Source organism: Parasteatoda tepidariorum, chromosome 3 (assembly GCF_043381705.1).
Source record: "Parasteatoda tepidariorum isolate YZ-2023 chromosome 3, CAS_Ptep_4.0, whole genome shotgun sequence".
Taxonomy (NCBI): domain Eukaryota; kingdom Metazoa; phylum Arthropoda; class Arachnida; order Araneae; family Theridiidae; genus Parasteatoda; species Parasteatoda tepidariorum.
Genome location: NC_092206.1, coordinates 29,910,516 through 29,933,862, shown reverse-complemented (window position 1 = coordinate 29,933,862; position 23,347 = coordinate 29,910,516). Strand labels below are relative to the sequence as shown.

The 23,347-nt window shown below is 29.8% G+C and overlaps 1 protein-coding gene across 1 annotated transcript in view; it reads left to right on the top strand.

Moving 5' to 3' along the window:
- LOC107456062 (uncharacterized) overlaps window positions 1-23,347 on the top strand; it is a 61,621-nt gene that overhangs the window by 5,970 nt on the left and 32,304 nt on the right. The window contains exons 2-4 of the mRNA XM_016073821.3: window positions 14,597-14,733; window positions 18,368-18,607; window positions 20,852-22,213. Of these exons, the coding sequence (XP_015929307.1) occupies window positions 14,603-14,733; window positions 18,368-18,607; window positions 20,852-22,213 (1,733 nt within the window). The 5' untranslated portion in view covers window positions 14,597-14,602. The remainder of the gene's footprint in view (window positions 1-14,596; window positions 14,734-18,367; window positions 18,608-20,851; window positions 22,214-23,347) is intronic.

Sequence of the window (23,347 nt, the reverse complement as noted above, 5' to 3'; positions counted from 1 at the left end):
CAAAAAATAAATTATTCATTACGATTTCTTTCATCTCTCAGACGATTTTATTTATCAGACGAATTTTACTTTTCAGACGATATGCCAATTTTTAGTTATTTTTTGTAAAGACGTTTTAATTTATTAAAAATAAGATAAGAATTTAATATAAAATAAGATTAGAAAATAGTTTAGATATAAAGTTAATTTGCAACCACAATTATAATTTATTACAACTATTCACAAATTTGAAACATTAGAAGTATTTTTTTGCTGTAGTAGCCTCAAGAAATTATTCAGGTTTTCAACTTGCATTAAGCATTTCTTTTTTACTCTGATTTAAAGTTGTTTGTCATCGTTTTCAAGATCTCTTCCAAAAATGATTACTTAAAAATAATATTACTTGTTAAAATGATTACTTTAAAATTCAAAACTTCGGTTTTGTTACAATAAACAATAGAGAGCTGTTTCATTAGGCATGTAAAAGCATACGAATCTAAAAATGCTAAACATGTTTTCCAGAAAACCATATTTTCCAATAAAAATCTCTAAAACTATTTTAATTTCTTTTTTATGAAGAAAAAAAAACAGAAATCGAATTCTAAACTATGCTTAGTAGCGTGTATATATTTATATTCATCTTTTTCTTTGTTATCGCACAAAGAAAAGAAAATTTTCAGAAAGTACAAAGACAATTTTAAAAAAAGAAGATATTTAACCATATTTCTATACAGATTTTTTGATAAATCTTACCATTATTGATAATGTATTGGTTATCGGAACTGAAATGTTTAACAAAAGCCTAAAATTCTCTCATTATTATTACTGGAATTACAGATAACTTGTCGTAATCAAGTAGCTTGTCTGATTCGAAGCAACAAACTAAAAACATGCAGAAAACTCTCCTAGTATTACGATCATCACAGAGATCGTAATCAAATAACTAAGAAAGATCTAAAATTCACTCACAGTTATTAACTATTAACTCAAATTTGCAATAAAGAAGTTTGTTTGATCTGAAGTATTTGACTCCGAATTTAAAACTCATATTGACTTACCATCATATCGAAATCAGGCTATTTGACAATTCTGAAGTATTTAACATATTGGTCTAAGACTTTCACTAGTATCCTCTACAAGAAAATAAGGTGTTTTTGAGGTTGACAAGTGTTAAAAATATGCACTTGAGGTAGAAAATGAGGTTATGAATAAAAGCGAAAATGAGTTACACCAAAAATAACCTCATTAATAAACCTCAATTTCAACCTCTTTTACATCTCACAAAATTAACCTCATATAAAGTTCAGCAACGCTTTAAATTGAAATTCGGTGATATTATTCAAATCTCAAATATACTTATTCGTTGAAGTGCAGAAAAATTACCTATACACCTCAAAATCAACCTATCTAAGCTTGTCGCTCTAAGGTAGATTCCCATAAACCACAAAACAACCTCAAGCTTGAAAAAACAACTTCATTTTTCCGGGTTATTTTTGAAGTCAGCTTCAAACATCAAATCTATGTTATCACTTCAAAACAACCTGAAATAAACCTCAAAAACACCTTAAATTTTTTATAATGGAAGTCACGATATTCGAAAATTGTTTTAAAGATTTAGGCTTTAAACAATGATATAGGAGATACGATACAGACATATAAACGTTTCTTCTTCAAAAACTAAGATTAAAACTATCGGAAAACGCGAAGTTTAATTCTTTAAATAAATTAATTGCATTTGTAATAAAATATTTTTATTTATATTTTAAAACTATATTTTAAATTTAAAGTTTATTTATAATATTTAAAGAAATCATATATTAACTGCTATAAATTACTCATTTTAAGTCTTATTTTATGACGTGGTATATATACTTTTTTATACATTTTATCTTGCTGGTGACTTTATTAACTTTAGTGGAAATTTACTATTTGATTTATATTTTATGATCAGAGAATTCTTTTCTCTTTTTTATTCGTTAAAATAAAATGACTAAAAATGTTCAAAATGGAACGAAGTTTAAAAGAACGATCCATCTTTAAAGTTTCCTAGATTAAGTAATCTTCAGAAAACCTTTCAAATTTATTAGAGGATCAAACATAATCCAGTATGCATTATAAAAACAATCCAAACGACTTTAAATATTGATTTTTTTTTCCTTCGAGATTTTTTACTTTTAATACTTTCACCTCCCCAAGTTAAGAATTTAATATATTTTCTGTAATTGATATACAGGTTGTTCTAAACTAAATTGTTTTCAAAAATTAAAAACCGCTAGAAAACACTTCTTTTTTTAATTCTTGAACAATTACGCGAAAGCAGATACAAGTCTACGTACCTACGACAGTATACATTCTACGAGTATATGCTACTATATAAAATTTACCATAATTAGTTTGTTTAACATATGCATAACATAAAAAGGCTTAATGCAACACGTGCTCAATTTGTCCTAGTGGTGGACTATTACCTATAGGTTTTCCGATTTTTCTTGTCTAATTTTCTTTTTTTTTCCCCGCTTTTGTTTCAGGCATAGCTTATAACACGACCTTTAAACTGTTTACTAGTGTTCGGCATAATACCTCCTACCTCACATTGATCTAAATCAATACTTTAGAAGTTGTATAAAACTCCAAAGATAATTTTTATCAGCTAGCTTTCTTGTAACCATGAACTCTTGCAAAGGAAATTTCGAACAATTTCAGACTAGCTAGAGATTTCAAATCTCTACTGAAAATGACAATGCACGTTTTAATTTTTTCCTGCCTGCTACCAGCAAAATTTATCGCGATGTTATCTCCCTAAAAATCTACCACCGAATAAAAATTGCCTCTATTTTAAAGCACCTAAAGTTTAACTTAAGAACTTTACTGGATGAAAATACAAGTTTCATCATTTCTATGTCTCTACTAATAGAATTTGTCGCTATTTTATCGCCGAATAAAGCTTATCGCCTACCAATAGTTCTAATACTGTCCAAGCTGACAGAACAATTGACAGTAGTTTACTGACATTTTAAAAATAAGTTTATCGTCACTTTATCGCCGGTGCGAATTTATCGTTAATCGAAATTTCGACAACTTTCTTACTAGCTATAGAGTGATCTCATCTGAAGTACTCTGATTAGTGTTTCAATAGTCTTATAAATGTCAAATCTTCACCAATCAAAATGTTGACCTCTTTTTGATACAAAACTAAAAAATAATTTAAAAAATTAAAAACTAAATTTTTCAGGTGGGCTTTAAAAAAGAAAATCATTTATTTCTGCCGCATCTAAACTAAAAACTAAAGGTGCTTCAACTTCTGTAATAGCTTCTAGTCCCATTGAAATCCTTTCCACTTCTTTAAAAAATGATATCGGTTTCATTTTAGGTCCAAAATAAAATTTTAATAGTTTTCTTCCTTTTTGTCAACATGAAAAACAATATAGTTTTTATAACGCATTTATTTTTAAAATATCATAGAGTGTTTCTTTCACTATAGTATTAGGGAATAACAAATTCGATAACAATAGAATATATAAATAAAATTATTAATAAAAAATAAAATAAAAAGCAGAATTTATCAATAATACTTTTGTATTCTAAAATTCTTGCATCACGATTGCAACAAGAAAAAATGACTTTTTTGGTAAATGACTTTCTAAAACTAATTACGATTCTCAATAACATAAACCGAGCAGAAAGTTTGTAAGCCGTGGAAAAATGTTTTGCCAACTTAGACCACGTTTCCGAGTACAATTGTGGATAAGAGCGTGCATAATAACTAGAAAACGTTCTTCTTATTTGAATACAGGTTCTACTTTACAAAAGAAGATGTTTCTTTATCCCCACAAACTCAAGTTGAATTATCATTCTCGAAAGTTAAGTTCAGAGTTCCTTCTCTAAGTTTTCCCTAATGCCACTAATGAATGCTTAAATATTTATGGTTGGAGGGACTGTAACAGCAGGTGTTTTCTGCACGAAGAGCTTCTTTGTATCGTCTGCTGATGTAATCGCAAAACAAAATGGAAGTATTAAAATTTCAACAGCGATTGTCACGAAAAGGTAAGGTGCAAACGAGATTTTCTTTTTTGGTTCGAATGTCGTCTGACGTTTTTTTCTTCTCCATTTCCCAACTCTTTTGCAAGTTTTAATAACATTTGCTCCTTGCTGTGGTAAAAATAAGCAAAGGAAAATTCTTTCCGTAACAAAGCGCGGTTATCATTTTAGTAAAACAATCTTTATTTTTTAAGTAAAAAAAATATGTAATTAGATCAAGCATTATTCATTTAGAATTTTCTAATTTTAACATGAATTACCTGGCCAGTTGGTGTGCTGGGTTTAGTCTTCGCTAAGTGGGTTCAGTTTTCGGTTGGGGTTCGATTCGTCGTTCTAAAGACTGACAGATCGAACTCCACTCTCTTAGATCTTGATCATTTCGTACAAGCATTTCTGCATTAAATCATTGGGCCAAGGAGATCATGGAGGTTAAGTCTCTACAATTTTTTAACCATTGGCAATGAGGTCACCAGTGCGCACTGACCACCTTTCCTTCCCAGACAAGCGGGTACCCCTTGATCAGATGCTGGATGGACTTCTAGCCAGCGTTGGGGATCAAACCCCAGTCTTTCACAATGACAGCTCAGCGCTTTAAACACTGAGCCAATGCTGTTTAATGTAGTACTGTAGCAAAACTTGTAGGTTACTTAGTGATTCCGAATTCTTTAACACTGAGCTAGCGCTATTCAATGTAGTACTATAGCAACACTTGTAGGCTACTTAGTGATACCGAATCCTTTAACACTGAGCCAGCTCTGTTTACTGTAGCACAAGAGCAACACTTGTAGGCTACTTAGTGATTCCGAATCCTTTAACACTAATGTAATATCCTCGGTAGTTTCATGATCAGTAATGTCCGCGCATACAAGGTGGTGGAGAAGTGTGATGCGAATGTCGGGTTATGGTATCATAATGGGTGCAAACTTACACCTTTTTAAACTGTGTAATTTTAAATGACAAAATACAAATTTTAAATGAAGTCGATTAAATAGTTTCTGAGTAATAAAATTTCAAAAAGCCCTATTTATAAACGTTCATTTCTTTCAAATTCACTGAAATGTTCACATGCTTGGAATGTTTTCCCAAGTTTCTTTAATGACCAAGAAATTTAATGTTTTTTCACAACGGCTTAGCATGAAAAGTTATGCAGTACTTGTTGTCGAATCATTGGTCATTCTTGAGCGTTTACCATTTGGAGCAGTGGAAAAGTAAATTAACGTGAAAAATATTAAATTTAATTATTATTTGTTAAATTCGTTTCTTAAGTGTCTCTAATTGCATTAAAATTTAAAATTATTATTTTTAATATTTTATTAAGACGGAGTCAAATGCATTATTTTATAGAATAATAACGCTCTTAGAAGGAATTTATATTCCGAAGAGATTTTATTGTTGAAATCAAATTTCTAAAGAATCCCTCATAACATTAAAACTTAAGATAAGTTTTATAAATTTATAATCTCACCATTTTTGATTTCAGATATTATTAAATATTTCAAAAAATACCCAGATCCAGTGCTTACCCTCAAAATCTTCCGAACAATATCCCATTAACTCTTTCGATGTAAATAATTTTTAAGCATTTTTGCAACATTTCTTTCTATTTTTCTTATTCTTTCAATTTAGTCAATGCAACACGTATTGGGCATTTAAATCAAATGACAATGGAACAATTTGTTTTATTTGTTTTATTATTATTTTTTTAACCCAAAGGCAGCACATTTGAAGTGTATACAAATCAAAAGGTAGCTTAGACTCTTTTTATTTCGTTTCTCCAAAGTTTTACATAAAAGCAGCTATTCGCAAATGTCAAGAAGAAAAGTGTTATATAGCTTGATTATAATTAATATATTTGCTTTAATTTGGTAGATACTTTTATAAACAGTTTCATGAAGAAGAAAAAATTCTTGTCTCAAATAATATCTGTTTTTAATGATCTTTGGCCCTTTACTATCTCAAAATATTGCGGATTTTTCAACTACTTAAAGTTTTTAAACTGATTTATTTTTTTTATGAATACCCCAATTGATTTAATGACATATGAAGTTCAAGGTAGAAGAATGGTTTATGTCCATCAAAGTTCCTTCGGAAGAATAAAATTAAGTTCAAAGTTTGAGACTTTTTACGAGCAAGCATACAGTTGAAATCGTTAAAATAAAAATGTGCACTAATGTCACAAATATTTATTTGAATTGTCCAGAAGTTTCAAAGTAAAATTTGAAATTTTTTGACTGAAAAAGAAATTAAATTTGAAAATCAATTTGGGCAACAACCGCTTTTTCTCCCCCTATAAAATAAATCCTCCCTCTTATTTCCGTCCTCTTTTTTACTCTACTTTTTTTTTGTTCCCTCCCTCTCCTGATCTTTTCTTCTGAGATATTTTCAAAATGAGGTTTTCATGAAATTCGCGTGACTCAGATTTCTTAAAAAAAAAAATTTTTTTTTCATGTATTATAAATTTTGATATTTAGCCTGTTATCTTCTTTTTTGTTTTGTTTTTGTGGGTAATGTAACAGACATGTAGTCGTTGGACTTGAACGGGGAGGGAGAGATTCTTCCTAAAGAACGCGGACAGGAACCGCTTTTCCCTCACCATCTTCACTGCATAATAACTCTCAAGGAGAATGAATCGATTTTCCACGTTACTGATTTGACAAAACTTAGTAGTCCTCAAAAAGAAACAGATTTAATCGTCATTTTTTGGGAAAAATGGTCGTAAATCGTTTCCCTCCAATTGATATTTTTTAAATATTTATATGCAAAATATTACTGAAAAGTTACCATTTTAATATTATATGGTTTAATATGAAATATTAATTTTTTTCTAGTTATTTTGCTCCTCTAAAAATTACAAAAATCGAAAATAGAAAATCGATATGGTTGTTTCAATTCAAAAACGTTTAAGTAAGACTAACAAATGAAAGTTCATAAAACTGATCATTAAACTAATAAATTGTATTTTTTTTTTCAAAAATAATTTTGTTGAGTGAACAATTTTATTCACTTTTAACTTATCTCTAATGTTTTTGTATCCAGATGTAAAAGAAATAGACAGAAAACGATATTTCGAAATTGGAAGTTGTTTGCCATTTCTATTTTAAAGCAGATAAGGCAGATTTCGTCATTTCGTTTATTAATAATTAATCCTTTAAATTCGCAAAATAAAAAGATTAACGCTCTTTTTAAATTTATTTTTAATAATTTTGTTACGAGTGAACAATTTTATTCACTTTTAGCTTGTCTCTAATGTTCTTGTACCTAAAATTAAAGAAATAGATAGAAAACGATATTTTGAAATTGGAAGTTGTTTGCAATTTCTATTTTAAAGCAGATTTCGTCATTTCATTTATTAATAACTAGCCGCCAAGCTAAAGGTTTTCACAAATAAAGTTTTTTAAAACATAGCAGGAAATCTGAAGATTAGTGGACAATTAAAGTGTTCCTGTCCAGCAATTACATCCGTTTATCCAGTTCTGCTGCAGATGTGTTATAGCTCTTGAGGATGTTTGAAATTATATAGCTACAACGCTTAAGAAAAAAAAACTAAAATGCTAAATACATGAAAAGAACACGAAAACGAATTAATTTTTTATGGTATCAATTTCTATTTCTATATAATTTTTTATGGTATCAATTTCTATTTCTATATCGCTACAAAAATTATCGTCTTCGCTTAAGAAAAAAAAATAGAGCGTGGAAAGAAGAAGAAAAACTTATTATAACAATTATGAACAGCGACAAATATATCAAAGCGAAGCGTTCTATTTACGTATCGAATATGTTGCCACATTTTTAATACAAAAGTTAAACTTTTCTCCACTTTGATAAATGTAAACTAATGCGAACCTTACAATTTAATTATTAATTCCTTCGTATATTATTGGTTTAAGTTGTCGAAATATTTCAATTGTAAGGTTCACATTAGCATACATTTATAAGAGTGGAGAAAAGTATATGCATCTTTTAATAGTTTTTTGAATATGGCTCTTTGAAAACGAAAAAGCATAGATTTTTTTACAAAATGACTGATAACTAAAAAACTAATCCAAATTTTCGAAAAAGAAAAAAAAAATACTTCTTCATTATGTCAAAACACAATTATGTGCCGAGTTTCGTGCCTGGGCGAGGCTTCTGGGGTGATATATTGTGATTACAGACACACACACAGCCGCGTTTATTATTATGTATAGATTAAAGAATATCCCTTAAATACTCAAAATAAAAAGATTAAGCCAAAAGCAACAAGTATATTTATAAGTACACCAATTTAATTAATGACTTATTTTTTTTATATAGCCATAGTTATTATCAAATTATATTTTAGCGCACATGCAAGTAGATTGTTTTTTGAATTGGTTATTTTTTTAACGTCATATGTTTAAATTTGTCATTTGCCAAATAAAATAAATAAATAAATAAACCATTATTTAGAAAACAGTCATTTATAAATTAGTAAACCATTATGATACAGTCATTTATTTTAATTTATTGCATTCTATATACAAAATAAAAGCAAAGGTGAGTTTTAATTCTTTAATTTAAAAAATAAAAAATAAAAATTTTAAAAATTATAAAAAATTTTCACGCAGTTTATATTTGGATAAATTACAAATTGCGGTACTGCCATCTATCATTTTGTTCTGGAACAAAATGTTAGATTTTTTCGGCCCCTCTGAATTTTATAATATTTGTCTTCCTTCTCACTTAAAGTATTTGCGATTTTTAAAGTGTAAATTTTTATTTATCTTCCTTTTTACATATGTTCCGAAAATTTTAAAAGAAACCTGTGATAAAATGGCTCAATTTTCTTTTTTTCTGATCATTGTTAGTGCTAGTTCAACGAATTTAAAAACTAGAACAAAATAGTCTTGATAAAGTTACAATAATTAATAAATATTGCTGTAATAATTAACAATTAATAAATTGTAGTATTTTGACAAAATTTGGTCAGAGAGTAATTGGCCAAGTTTAAAAATATTTTGAAATTTCAATTAAAAAAATATTGTTTCAAGATATAGCCAATGATAACAAAAATTTATTAATTTATTTATTAACACATTTCGTCTAGGGCAGTGCTATATAACTTTTTTTTAATGCTAAAATAAAATATGTGAAATTATTAGGTTTTAAAATAAAGTCTGAAATGAAAAATATTTTTTTCTGTACTTCATTACAAATATTTACAATATATTTATTTACAATATATATATTACAAATATATTTATTTTAAAAGCCAGAATAAATAAAAATTTATTAATTAAAATTAAGTGTTTCGATGAATAAAGTTTTTGGTTTTTGTCGTAATTACAATTTAAGGCGAAGTACGAGGAAGGGAAATATTATCGTAAAGATTGTTTCATAACTGAATAATAGATGGCAGCATCAAAATATAGTGCTAAAATTATAAAATTCCTTATGAAGTGAATTAATAAAAAATCTACTCACACTATCAAACCGTAGAAATTAACTATATCACTCATTAAAATATGAAATATAATAAAGTATAAACGCATATAATATATAAATAATTGACTTATTTTTTTACCTTTATGAATGATTAGAAATATATTAATCAAAATTAAGAGCTAACTTTTAAGCCTAAGTGACAAACATTTAAAATATTAAAATTTTTTTGACACTTCTTTCACAAAGAGACAGTTTAAATTATGGGTAATGATTTTGTTTTTAAAATGTTATTATGAAATTATAAGTTATAAAATCAGACACTAAAACGTATCTTCTCTAAATGAACTTTTTTTTTCTTTTTGAATCTTTTGTTTGATGAATTTTGATTCTTGATCCTCAAAATTCTAAATTATTATTTGGATATCTAAATAATTATTTAAAGGATCTAAATGACTAAATTACATTATCTAAATAATTATTTAAATAATCTAAATAATTAAATTAGATTATCCAAAAAATTATTTAAATAATTATTTACTCACTTAAGGGAGTAATTTAAAAAATATGGCCCGTTCCAACTTAGGCTAGAGAACAGTTATAAGTTGGAGTTTCTTAATATTAATTTAACTTTTTACATATTTCCTCATGTCTCTAAAACTATTTTAGATAATTAAATAATTTAAAATTATAAAAGTAATAATTATTAGTAATTATTAAAAGAGTTGTAGATAATAAGTAAATAAAATATGAAAATAGTTGAAGATAATTTTATGCAAAGTGTATTTTTAAAAAAAAAAATTTTTTTCATTGTTTCATTTAAAAATGGTCGAAATATTTTCAGTTCAAAATGTTAACTCCATTTTGTAATTCTATGGGACGAAATATAAAATTTAAGTAAAGTGGGCCGCATAGTTTCTGTCTAATTGATTTTCAAAAAAAGCCCTTGAAGGATATATGCTAAAGACGCAAAAATTGAAATTAATAACTACTAAATTGAAATTAATAAGTACATATTACGATATACGCATATTATATTGAAATTAATAAAATTAAAATTAGACCCTAACTATTTTCTCGCCGAAACTATCGGGACCTTATCTTGCTTATCGCGGCAGCGATCGACTCCCCCCCCCCTTTTTTTTTTTCTTTTCTTTTGAGGATTAAGAATTTATGCCTAAAGAAAATAAAGTTATGTTTAGTACAGGAAAATATGTTTCTGTTCAAATTTCTTAACTTAAAATGCACTAGAAAATTAACATGAAATTAGCCTCTTTTATTAATAAGATCAAACCTAAATACCTGAAAATCCGATCACTGGATTAAAAGTTATTACTGTGTTCCATTTTATATTTCACACACAATCCAGATAACACTGTAAACAAATATTATGTTTTTAACACCATAAAAAATTAATTTTTAAGATTTTTAAAACACACTTTAAATTGGACTCATTTTTTTAAAGACAAACTTTAAAATGTAAGCTTGACATAAGCATAATTTCGTTTTCCCGGAAACTTACGGTACATTTGTTTGTATGACGATTGCAAGTGTAATTTAAAAACAATTCTTGTGACTATTATTAATGGCTTACCAAAGAGAAGAAATTAATCGATGGAGGAGCGCTAATATGCTCTCTTCGGTAAGTCATTCTCTTCAATTTATTTGTACTGATTTCGAGTATTGATAGACATAAACAAAATCTCAAAGAATATCTCAAATCTCATAATACACTAATATGCAAGTAAATTACAAGAAAGAAAAGATGTAAGGTATCTGAATCAAAAATTCAAATGATGTTAAATAGCGTGAATTTTTTCATGTTATGAATTATTTTATGTATCGTTATAAAGATTTTAATACAGTTTTGTTATGCTATATATTTTTGCATTTAAATTGTGGCAGTGGGGTTATATATATGGAGAAATAGCTTTCGACAATGTCAATCTTCATCTATCAAAAGGTATCCAATGACATAATCGAGTTAACATGTCTTATTTACTAATAAATGAGTTTTTAATAATTGTAGTGGTGGACACGCTACAGTACTCCCCCCCTCCAGAATTTTATCTGTGATGGAATTCGATGAACGAATACCAAACCACTTAGACGTTTCATTGCTGTTTTCATGAGAAGCGGGAGGGTTGTATTAGGATCACCGGATGCGGGCGTTCCTGTGTTGCTATTAGCAGTCGAGAGTCAAAAGGCTTCGTTGTGTTACTGAGTAGCAACAGTGTGAGGAGGACAAAGTAACAGTCGGAAATAGCAAGTCAACTGTTCAATGTGGACCATCGATCGAAGTAGGCGTGTCTGTCAAGGTAGACGTGTTCAGATCATGATATGGAGCGAGTGTTATCGACAATGCTAACCATCATCTATGAAAAGGTACCACAAAGTAAAATCGAGTTGAACTTGTACTTAATTGTGAAACAAAGTACTTGTCCACTTCATCTCACTTCTCCATCTGTGTAGTGCCCATGGGCAGCTAAGATAATGGCAGTAGTAAAAAGGTCAGTGCTAGTGAAATAGCAGAAGCAGTAGCGGTCAATAAGTTTACACCTATGATCTAACTGTTGTCTAAGGAAGTAAAATGGATTTATTTTATACTAGTGAATTGGTATTTAATAATTGTTGTGGTAGACGCGTTACAGTCTATATTTCTTCAAGGTGTTCCTTGGATTATTGCCAAGTTGATCACCGGGCTTTTTTTCCCTTCATTTTTGACAACCCGAGCACAGTTCATCTCATTATGTTTTAAATTAGTTTTAATATTATGTCTTTAAGTTACGTCTTTTTATTTATGTTTTTTATGATCTTGAATTTAATTTTGTCTACGGCACCGTTCAATTTGGCAAAGAGCTGCCCGCAAACATGATTGCTGCCAAAAAAAAATCTAGTAAATTTTCACGAATCCCAGATTTCAAACATACCTAGTGAAAGTCTCTGTGGCTCAGGGGATAGAGCATTCGCCTTCCAATGAAGTTAGCCGGGTTCGAATCCCCAGCGATAGCTGGTCGAAACGATTCCGCATTCGACTTGCACCGACCACAATGCTGACGTGAAATATCCTTAGTAGTAGACGGATCATGGGTTAGAGTCCCCTTGCCGTCAGGCCAATCGTGGGAGGTTTTCGTGGTTTTCCTCTCCATGTAACCCAAATTCGGGTTAGTTCCATGAAAAACTCCTCTGCGAAAGCAAATTTCTCTCAATACTTGATCCAGGAGTTCCCTTGTCTCCTGGATTGGGTTCAAAATTACACGACTACGGAGTTGAACGTTAGTAGTTTTAAACCCAAAAAATCGGGTCGACGGTTATAAAATAAAAAATTATAAAATATTACCTAGTGAGATCTGCACCGATACCCAGTACTGTCTTCTGATCAACATTAAAGATGAATTCCATTCCAGGCACCGTCTTCAATGATACCAAACAGAACAGTTTCCGTGATTGATATATGCATCTGATATCAAATTTGTATTCATCACATACGAGACAAGATTTTTTGATGGTATTTAAAATATGATTTGGAATTTAGAAAGATTAAGTAAAATTTAATCCGTTCTGCTATAATGAATCCGTTCTGCTTTTGAAAATGGAATTAATTAATATTACATTAATTATATTAAATTACTGAGGGGAAATTTTGTTTTTTATTAAACTAGGAGGCTTCGCCCCCTTCTCGATGGCGCTCGCCAACCCCCGGAACTGCTTTCGCAGTTCATTTCGGATTGCTTCGCAATCCAATGCTCGCTTTGCTCGCGCATTGGATACGTTCTTAACGTCTAGCTTTTGTATACTTTTTTGAATACTGAAGTTCCGAAAACTTTTCACTGTAGAAAATTCTAAACAATTTCAATATTATTCTACATTTCAATATTATCTGGGCATTTGGCGATACAACACTTATAGAATTGAAGTATTTGTTACGTCAAGCACTCAGGTATCATAATTTTGATCTAGTTGCGCTTCTATGTTATTTTGATTCATGTTGCTAAGTTAACAATCAAATAATTCTATGGCTGGCAACAGCATTTTTATTTTTTAAGTTGCTTATTTTTATTTCTTTTAGAATTCGTTATTTTTTTTAGCGAAATTTTTTTTAACCTAACAGAATTCTTTGCCGACTGTTTTCTCTATAAATGAAGAAAATAAAGTAAATATTTAAGTGTTGTGAAAAGAATCTTATTTAGTTGTACAAAGTACTTCTTTAAAAATGAAAACTGATGCCACCGGCGGAAAAGAAATACAGCCAAAATTTGGGAGCCGCGTAAGAGAATTATATATAATAGATTATATATTTTTCAAAACAGTGTTATGGACGTTGAATTATATTTGGTGTGCAAAACATAAATACCGTTGCGATTTTTCTAAGCTTATTAAATGATAAAGTTAATAAATTCATTTTTATTTAATTAAAGTATTTTTGCCAAATGATAAAATAAATAAGAAATTTCGAATAGTTCTCATTACCCCGGAAAAGTTAGAGAGCATAATTAAAAGAGATGGAATAATTTATCGTAAAGAAACTATTGTTGTCATCAAGTGTTGTGTCCTAAATTATATAATGTTTCGTCAAATTTCGGACCCATTTTTTTTACGTGCTTTCAATTTTAAATATGAATACAGTCTTTCCCTAATTTTAAACATTAGATACAAGCAGACATACATCTTATTTTAGAAAAAATAAAACTTCTCAAAAAGTATTATTACTATAGCCTTAAGTAGATTCTTTTTTTTAATCCCTTACAAAAAAGGTTTTGCATCAAAAAAGCCAATTGAACCAAAGGAGGATAGCTTAGATTCTTCTTTTTATCCCATTTATATAAGGTAGTTATTGCATTGTGGAAGCCAATTGGGATTAGTAAATAATAAGAATTCTTTTTTTTTTCAATTCCTTACATTTTTTTAAATCCCCCATTGCATCGTAGAAGCCAATTGAGTCCGAGAAAGCAGCTTAGATCGTCTTTCTTTGGCTCTCACATTGGAGGTATTTGCTGCATTTTAGAAACCAGTTGGTTCTGGGAAAATAGTTTAGAATCTTTTAAAATCTTTTACGTACGAAGAATGCACCATAGGAGTAGGTGATTGAGATCCCTCGCATAGGATGTATTTAATTCATAACGGAAATCAATTGATTCTAAGGAAATAGTTTAGTTTTTATTTATCCTTTACATAGGAGATAATGCATCGTAGAAGTCAATTGAGTGTCAGAAGAGATGACAGCGAACTCACTTTAATGCGATTGAAGATGCTTTTTAAGACTGTTCTTACGCCCAATGAATGTAGCCGATTTGAAGAACGAAAACTTTGCAGGTACGAATGTTGACTAATATTATATTTAAACAAAGGAAATATTGAAATTAAAAGCCATTATCATCATTATTATAATTATCATCATTATTATAATTATCATCATCATTATTATAATTATCATCATTATTATCATTATCATCTTTATTATACATATTATCATTCTATTATTTATAACTAACAGTAAAAGCACGTAAAATATCTTTTTTTTTTCCTCTTTAGTAAAGGAGAAAAATTCAATACACTCTCTATGTAGAGTTTTGATGCATGAAGCTCATATAAAGTTATCAGAAACTCTGATTTCAGTTGAACTGAGATTTAAGATAATTGCTCAGATGCTTAGGATATTCTGGGTGTTTTCAATATCTTTAAAAATGACTTGCTAAGTCATCAAGAATTTAATAACTAATGAGTTGAAATGACTGTTTTTTCTGCTATACTTACTCTTAAAAGCGAATAATGTTAGATCAGATCTAACTAGCAATTATATTATTAAAGTAACCATCAACTGAATTGGTTGTTACTTATTACTATAATCTTTAATCATAATTTCGTGATGTATGTACCAATCTCTTGGCAACAAATAAATTACATTTAAAAACTCTTCTTATGTTTTGCTCTGATGAAAAAAGTATGGTCAAAGCTATCCAAAACATGGTTAAATTTACTTTGTTTTCTGGTTCTGTGGGAACAGCGAAAAGCAAGAAGTACAATAATTCTTGCCGTAAAGCTTTGGTAGAGACTTTTAGTAAAATAAGTGATTTATTATCAGGCTTCTTGATAGCAAATTTGATAAAATTATTTCCTCTGGAAAAATTCTGCCAATAACGGTAATTTTAACTATTTAAGTATATTTTAAAGTAGTGCAAATATATTCAGTTTTATAACAATTATTTTATTTGGTAAGCGCTTGTAAATTTTCCTTTTGGCTAGATAGTTTTATTTGTATTTCATATCTATATAAAAGTGCCAGGACAAGGCTGAACTAGATTGGCAAACTTAGCTGTTGCGCATTAGGCTCCCCTGCATCCTAAAACGGAAGCGTTTAGGTAGCGGGTTCGAGTTTCGTCAATTATTGCGTGTATGCAGAACTGTGTGCTTAATTAAAGCAGGGCCAAATTGAAAAAAAAGTAGGACAAATCTGAGAATGACAACATAAAGATATATCCGAATTTACGCTGGCACTTGAACCCTCAACCTCCAAGCTTGAGAACAATTGGCAGAAGGACACTACCCCTCAGTCACGGAGGCCTCAATAATGTAAATGTTTGGCTGTTTTACTTTAAAATAATGATCTGTTTTATTTATCTTAAATGTTACTGCGAGTTGAACGAAAACGATCTTTCCAAATTTAACTTGTATTATTCAACCACGATAAGTTGGCAGGTGGCGGGAAAATCTAAGGAAAGAGTTCACTTTTTATAGGTTGGGAACTGGCTTACCATTCCCATATCTTAGTTCACTACGATAGAAGGTTCTTTAAACAAGATTTTTTTTTTACTCATTCATTTCTACAATAAGTAAATAAAGTATCTATAACCATTTCCCCCCGATTCCTCGTTTTTCTTTCAATTTAATTTTCTTTACCTTCTCCCCCTAAATCACTGGAATAAACTCTACCGGTTTGCTTCATTCTCACTTTGCGCACGCTAACTTAACTCGTGATAGGAGACCTATACTCAGGGCTAAAGAGAATACAAGGGCTAGTTCACTCCGCTCTTAGAGCTGAAGCTACGATTTCCCTCCTCATGACGTCACTGTGTCCACAGATCTCGGAGATCGCAAGCAAAGATATGATAACTTTACATCTTTCTCTTTGTAAAAAATAAGTTAGACTTTTTCTGGTTATTAGTCTTCAAACTTTACGTAATTAACACAGTATTTCCGTTCATAAACATAGTTCAAAAAAAACTTTCTTGGTTATTATATTAAAAAAATACCATTTTAAGCTTATAAAAATGTTTTGCTAGTTGGTGAAAATGACACTATAAATACTTTATTTTAAAAAGTTCAGTTTTAACTTCAACTATTAAGAAAAATGAAGGCATATATCGACACTTTTTTTATCTACATATTCTTTTATAAAGATAAGTTAAGTTAAATTTAGAATCCCTGATTTTAAAATATGTCGTTAATAGCAATTTGTTCATACTTAATCATTAGGAAACATCAACCTTAAACGCTAATTACTGAAACAAAATAATAATTTAGGTTCATAATGACATTAGAAATTTTACAATTGTTTATAGACATTTAAATTTACGATGATATAATTTATAGATATTTAAATTGAAGAGAATATAATTTTTAAAAAAAATCATAAATATTTAGAATAACTACATTAAAAAATATGTTATGAAATTAGGAGAATTTCAACTATATACTATATATTTTATTTATACTTTTTACTTACATTTTAATTTTCTTTGACTTTATCTATTTTTTAATTCTTTTCACCTGCCTTTCTTTATGAAGTAACGAGGCGGTTTCTATTTAGATAATGAATTTTTATAAAAGTTCTTTACGACAGAATAAACGTATTGCTGTTTTATATTAACTGTGTCATTTCGGAATCCATTCTTTACATAGTTGTTCATTTACTTTAGGGAACACGCGAAAAATTATACTTTTTCCTTTTGTTTTTATATCAGAATTTTTGCAAGTTGCAATCGCGCAAACTGGCATTTCGATAATAGTTTTAAATTCTTGTAAATTCACTGCAAAAACTGAGGAAAGTCATTATAGAAAATAACAAATGTCTTAGAATATCTCGCAAAAAGAAATGATCCAATATTAGTTAGAGCTAGTAAGGCCAAACGCTCCGTTCTTGAAGTAAAAGTGCGAGCTTTGCGCCAAAGTGACGTCACTAGAGTGACGTTGGAGGATCGGCGGGGCGAGAGATACTTCAAAGGAGTGAACCAGCCCTTCTATTCTCTTTAGCCCTGCCTATACTTCTAAAAATTCATATATTGTTTAAAACTAGAAAGACTGAACATTGCTGTATACCTAGAAAGACTGGAGGGGACACTGTGGTACTTCTCAGATTATTTGTGTGTAGATCAATTAGGTATCCAAAATCATAAAATATAACCATAATTAATTTGATGAAAACCTATAATAGACTTAATCATCAAAACTCTATAGTAATTTTTCTGATTTTGTTAACGAGAATAACAAAACACTGATTTTTCAATTATACTTGTACATTAGTTTCCCAGAAAATTAAGTTTCCTTTTCTCAATAAATAATAATTATAGATTCATTGAAATACTCTTTTTTTAAGGAAACTGGGGTACCTTGTACTTACCGAAGGGTACTTTATACCCAAACATACCAGGAGTTAAGGGATTCCTGCTAAAGTACCTGAAGGCTAATATACGTCCCCATAAGGCTCGCTAACACATTAGTATTTAAATCAGCACTTAAATTAGATCAAATTATGAAACTTCAAAAATATATTAAATTCATTTTTTGAATTACAGAGAAACAAAAAACGATAGAATTGGCCCAATCTGTTTCTTTAGTGTTTAAGTATTCTTCGATTTATAAAAGGTTGAAAAAAACCTTTTATTGTTCATATTTAATGTTTATATCTTATTATAAGAATTATTTCTGTATGTTTTCATTTCTTTTTAAGGAACAACTTAGTTAAGTTCTTAGTGGAACACCTATCCAGTGAAAATGAGAGGGTACGCTATTCTTCTTTAGATCTTCTTTGTTGCGCCATTCCAAGGTTGGAGAACAAAACAGATCCACTCTTGATGCCTGTTCTGCCTAAAGTGATGAGGTGCATGCATGAAGCCGAAATGAAGGAAACAATATTGAAAGCACTGCATTTCTTTCGATCTTTATTTAGACACACCAAAGACATGTCCAGGTATTATGTTTATTCTAGCATCAGAACTTAGATAATTTGTAAATGACAATCAAAACGTTTTCGTTTAAAGACAGAACAGTTTATTGTTTGTTAGCCAGTCATACAAAAGCGCCCTGAGCCTTAAAGCAATCATCTCAGTCTTTCACCACTATGAATATACTTGTTTGGTAAGGAAAGTTTTTCTGCAATTTAAGAAGTCCAAAATTTGTGCTGCGCTTCTTCGTCTGATACAAACTGTCAACATTCCAAGCATCTTCCACTTAAGACGTGAAAATCGCAATGAACTTATATTGTTAGAATCGTTAGTCTGTTTAATAATATTTGATAACATCCTCATCTTAGGAAACGTTTCAGCATTTTCAACACACATTCAATTCAGGAGTAAATGCCACACTACATACTTCCATGCCTGAATGTCGGTATTTACGTACCCGCTACGATACACTCATTTTCCTAGATTCTACAGAGACGCCCGCAAGCGGACACTTTTTTTTTTTTTAACTGTGCCTTTCATTAGAGTGGTGACAGCAAGGGTGAAAGAAGAATCGTATTCAAACTATTCCTTTATAAATTTTATATGTGTATGGAGTACACTGAACTAATAAACTGTTATGGTAAAATAATTGTAATTATTTGAATCTTTTCTTGAATTTCTAATTTGCGAAAGAAATAATGCTTTAATGTTTTTTTTCAAATGTTTAGAGAACATCAGTAGTTACTTTAATCTGTATTCTCTGAACTAATAGAATTAGAATTTCAGAATTGAAATTTCTGTACCAGAATTTTGCATTACAAGATTTAGACGAAATTTCCAATAAGTTTCGAAATGTACTGAAAAAGGTTTGTTAAACATAATTCTGTTTTATTAATAATTATAGTAAATTTTTCTTTGCACTAACTGTTTTAAGTAAAAATTGAGGAATATATTGTATCAATCCCGAGTCGAATCAAAGTCATAATCCTGGAAGCATGGGATCCTATTCAATACAAAAAAGGTCATAAATCAAGATATTGTTATTGAAACATGTTAAAAAAGATTATGCCATATTATTAAATTGTTGCAAAAAAATAACAGAATTATAATTACAATCTGACAATTATTGTAGTTTTGGGAGCATAAACTACAGTAAAAGTAAAAACAAATCTGCTTCACTTATCAAACACCTAATTTTGCCACATATATGTCGGTTTTGTTATCCATATTTTGAATTTGTGAAGAATTTATCAGAAAAAAAATTATAATTTTTAAAGAAATGTAAAAAAATTTAACTAGTGAAAGTGTAATAAATACCATATGTTTGCATTAAAAAAGCATAGCAGAAAATTACGCTGAAAAGCAAATTTTAAAAAGTGATGTTTATCTTGGTATCTATAGTGCCCTTTCTAAGATAATTGGAATGCTGGTTCACATTGTGTAAATCATTTGTCTGTATCCTCTTACTTCAACCATATATATTTCACTCAAACAATCAATTGTAACATGCGACACTTATAACCAGGGCATTTGCTAAAAAAAATGTATTAAATCCCATGACATACATACTGGATAGAAATATTCGATTCAAGATGTAATACACACATTAAATCCATACACCTTAATCTAAATCATACTCCCTTAATCTAAAATGTGTACAGTTTAAATATACCTGGGTGGAGCAAATTGACGTAAGAGAAAAATGGTTTTAAAATTTGAAATCTGCATAACAAAGTACAATGAAAATGATCAACACTATGTCAGATATCTATAGCTTGTTAATTTATGTTCATCTTAAACTAAAAATTTATAGTCGAAATTTTAAGTATCAGTATCAAAGGACATAAAAAGATATAAATTGTAATGAAATAAACTATTTGTTTAAAGATGGCAAAAATCTTTTGTTAGTGACCAATTGTCTGGTAAGTTTTCGTTAACTGAGAGTACTATATGTATATATTGGTCTTCGAGTCATTCGGCTTATATAAAATCTTCAAAAAAATTAATTTGCTTATATCCTTGCTAGGAATGAAATATATATATCACATGCAAACATCAAAGTAATTATTTTTTTATTAATGTTTTTATTTTTGCCATTGTCATTAATATCATTATCATCATTATCATCATTATTATAATTATCATCATTATTATAACTATCATCATTATAATTATCATCATTATTATAATTATCATCATTATTATAATTATCATCATTATTATCACTATCATCATTATTATCATTATCATCATTATTATCATTATTTTAGATTCATTGAAGAGCTAATCTCTCTTGGAACTGAATTAGACAGCATCACGTCCCAGATGAATTTTTTCCATGGTCTAAATATTGTTTTCGATCAAAACATTGGCGACGATCTCTATTCACATTTGATTCAGCCACTGGGAAAAGCACTTCTTCAAAACTGCAGTTTGCCGTCCTGCTTTGCCATTTATCGTGCTTTGAAAAAAATTCACGAGCAGATAGGAGACGAGGACTTTTACAATCTTCTATCATCCGATGGTCTTGAAGCTCAATGCGTCTACACCAATTGCTACAAATTTGAAAACGAGGATCCCTATCTGAATTCAAGCGAGAGCAATCTCTCAGTTCTAATCAGAGAATATCTGAGAAAAAGCTCCAAGATGAAACTGGACAAAGCTTTCGGAATAGTCGATTTCGCCTTGCTCAAGAAAATCGCGATCACGAAGGACAGCGAGAGAGCCGTGATGGTGGACCATTTTGCAATCGCTTTCAAGAAACTGTTCTGTGATGAACTCGATTACGCAGGCCACTTGATGGACATTCTAAAACTCGTCTGCGCATTTTTACTCAGCTCTAACCGGCCGGTACAGATGAGTGGCTTTAAAATTCTCAGAGACGTCATAACAAAAATGGGCTTTTATGTGTCGCCTCACCTCTCGTATTTGATCGGTGTCTTACGAGAATGCTTAACATCTCCTAACAGTGAGATAAAATGCAAAACAGACAAGATTCTCAACAAACTCATGCGAGCCATTCACCCTATGACCATCATATGGGAGCTCTTAAAGACCAACGATGCTTTGCAAAAAGAAGCCATATTGAGATTCATACTTAAAGAGCTGAATTTCTTCCCCTACTGCTGTTTCGATTTGATTGCATTGAGCAAATGCCTGACCTTCCACATGCAAGATCCGAATTCGGCAGTTCATAGAGCAAGCGTGGACTGCATGATTGTGCTTCTGTCCATCATGAGGGCCACACCAGTATATGGCATTCGGGCGGAGGCTTCAAAGTTGATGCTTCCAAATTACCACCTTCAAAGAGGTACAGAGCAAGAAGAAGACGATGAGGAAGATGTTGATTCTATCTCTAACGATGGAACAACGGATGCTGATTCATCCGCAGCGCAGACTTCGATGACAACAGCAAGTTTGGTGTCATTGTCAACTACGCGTTCTGATGCAACTTTACGAGAAGACAGTGAAATGGAAAAAGATAATATTGATACAACACCAACTCCTTCGATGATCTCACCTACAAGGGACTACGATGTCTTACCAGAGAGAGAAACAAGTGGCGTTTTTCCTAAAAAGAAAAACGATGCATCGTACTCTGTAAGAATGCCATCATCTGAGATAAAGAAAAGGTATTTCTTTCGATTTTTCTCAATAGGAATTTATTATTTAAATGTGTTTTTTTCCCTAATTTTGGTGCCAGATATTCCAAAAAATGACTGATGGTTTGAGAAATCAAGTAGAAAAACCAGGGCTAAAGAGAATAGAAGGGCTGGTTCACTCCTTTGAAGTAGCTCTCGCCGCGCCAATCCGCCGATTTTCTCTAGTGATGTCACTTTGGCGCAAAGCTCGCATTTTTACTTCAAGAACGGAGCGTTCGGCCTTACTAGCTCTAACTAATATTGTAGCATTTCTTTTTGCGAGATATTCTAAGACATTTGTTATTTTCTATAATGACTTTCCTCAGTTTTTGCAGTGAATTTACAATAATTTAAAACTATTATTGAAAAGCCAGTTTGCGCGATTGCAACTTGTCTGATGGAAAAACGAAAGGAAAAAATATAATTTTCCGCGTGTTCCCTAAAGTAAATGAACAACTATGTAAAGAATGGATTCCGAAATGACACAGTTAATATAAACCAGCAATACGTTTATTCTGTCGTTAAGAACTTTTATAAAAATTCATTATCTAAATAGAAACCGCCTCGTTACTTCAAAAAGAAGGGCAGGTGAAAAAAATTAAGAAATGGATAAAGTCATGGAAAATTAAAATGTAAATAAAAAGTATGAATAAAATATATAGTATATCGTTGGAATTCTCCTAATTTCATAACATATTTTTTAATGTATTTATTCTAAATATTTATGATTTTTTTTAAAAATTATATTCTTTTAAATTTAAATATCTATAAATTATATCGTAAATTTAAATATCTATAAATTATATCGTAAATTTAAATATCTATAAACAATTGTAAAATTTCTAACGTCATTATGAATCTAAATTATTATTTTGTTTCAGTAATTAGCGTTTAAGGTTGATGTTTCCTAATGATTAAGTATGAACAAATTGCTATTAACGGCATATTTTAAAATCAGGGATTCTAAATTTAACTCAACTTATCGTTATAAAAGAATATGTAGATAAAAAAGTGTCGATATATGCTTTCATTTTTCTTAATAATTAAAGTTAAAACTGAACTTTTTAAAATAAAGTATTTATGAGTATATTGCCTATATCTTTAAAAACATTTTTATAAGTTTAA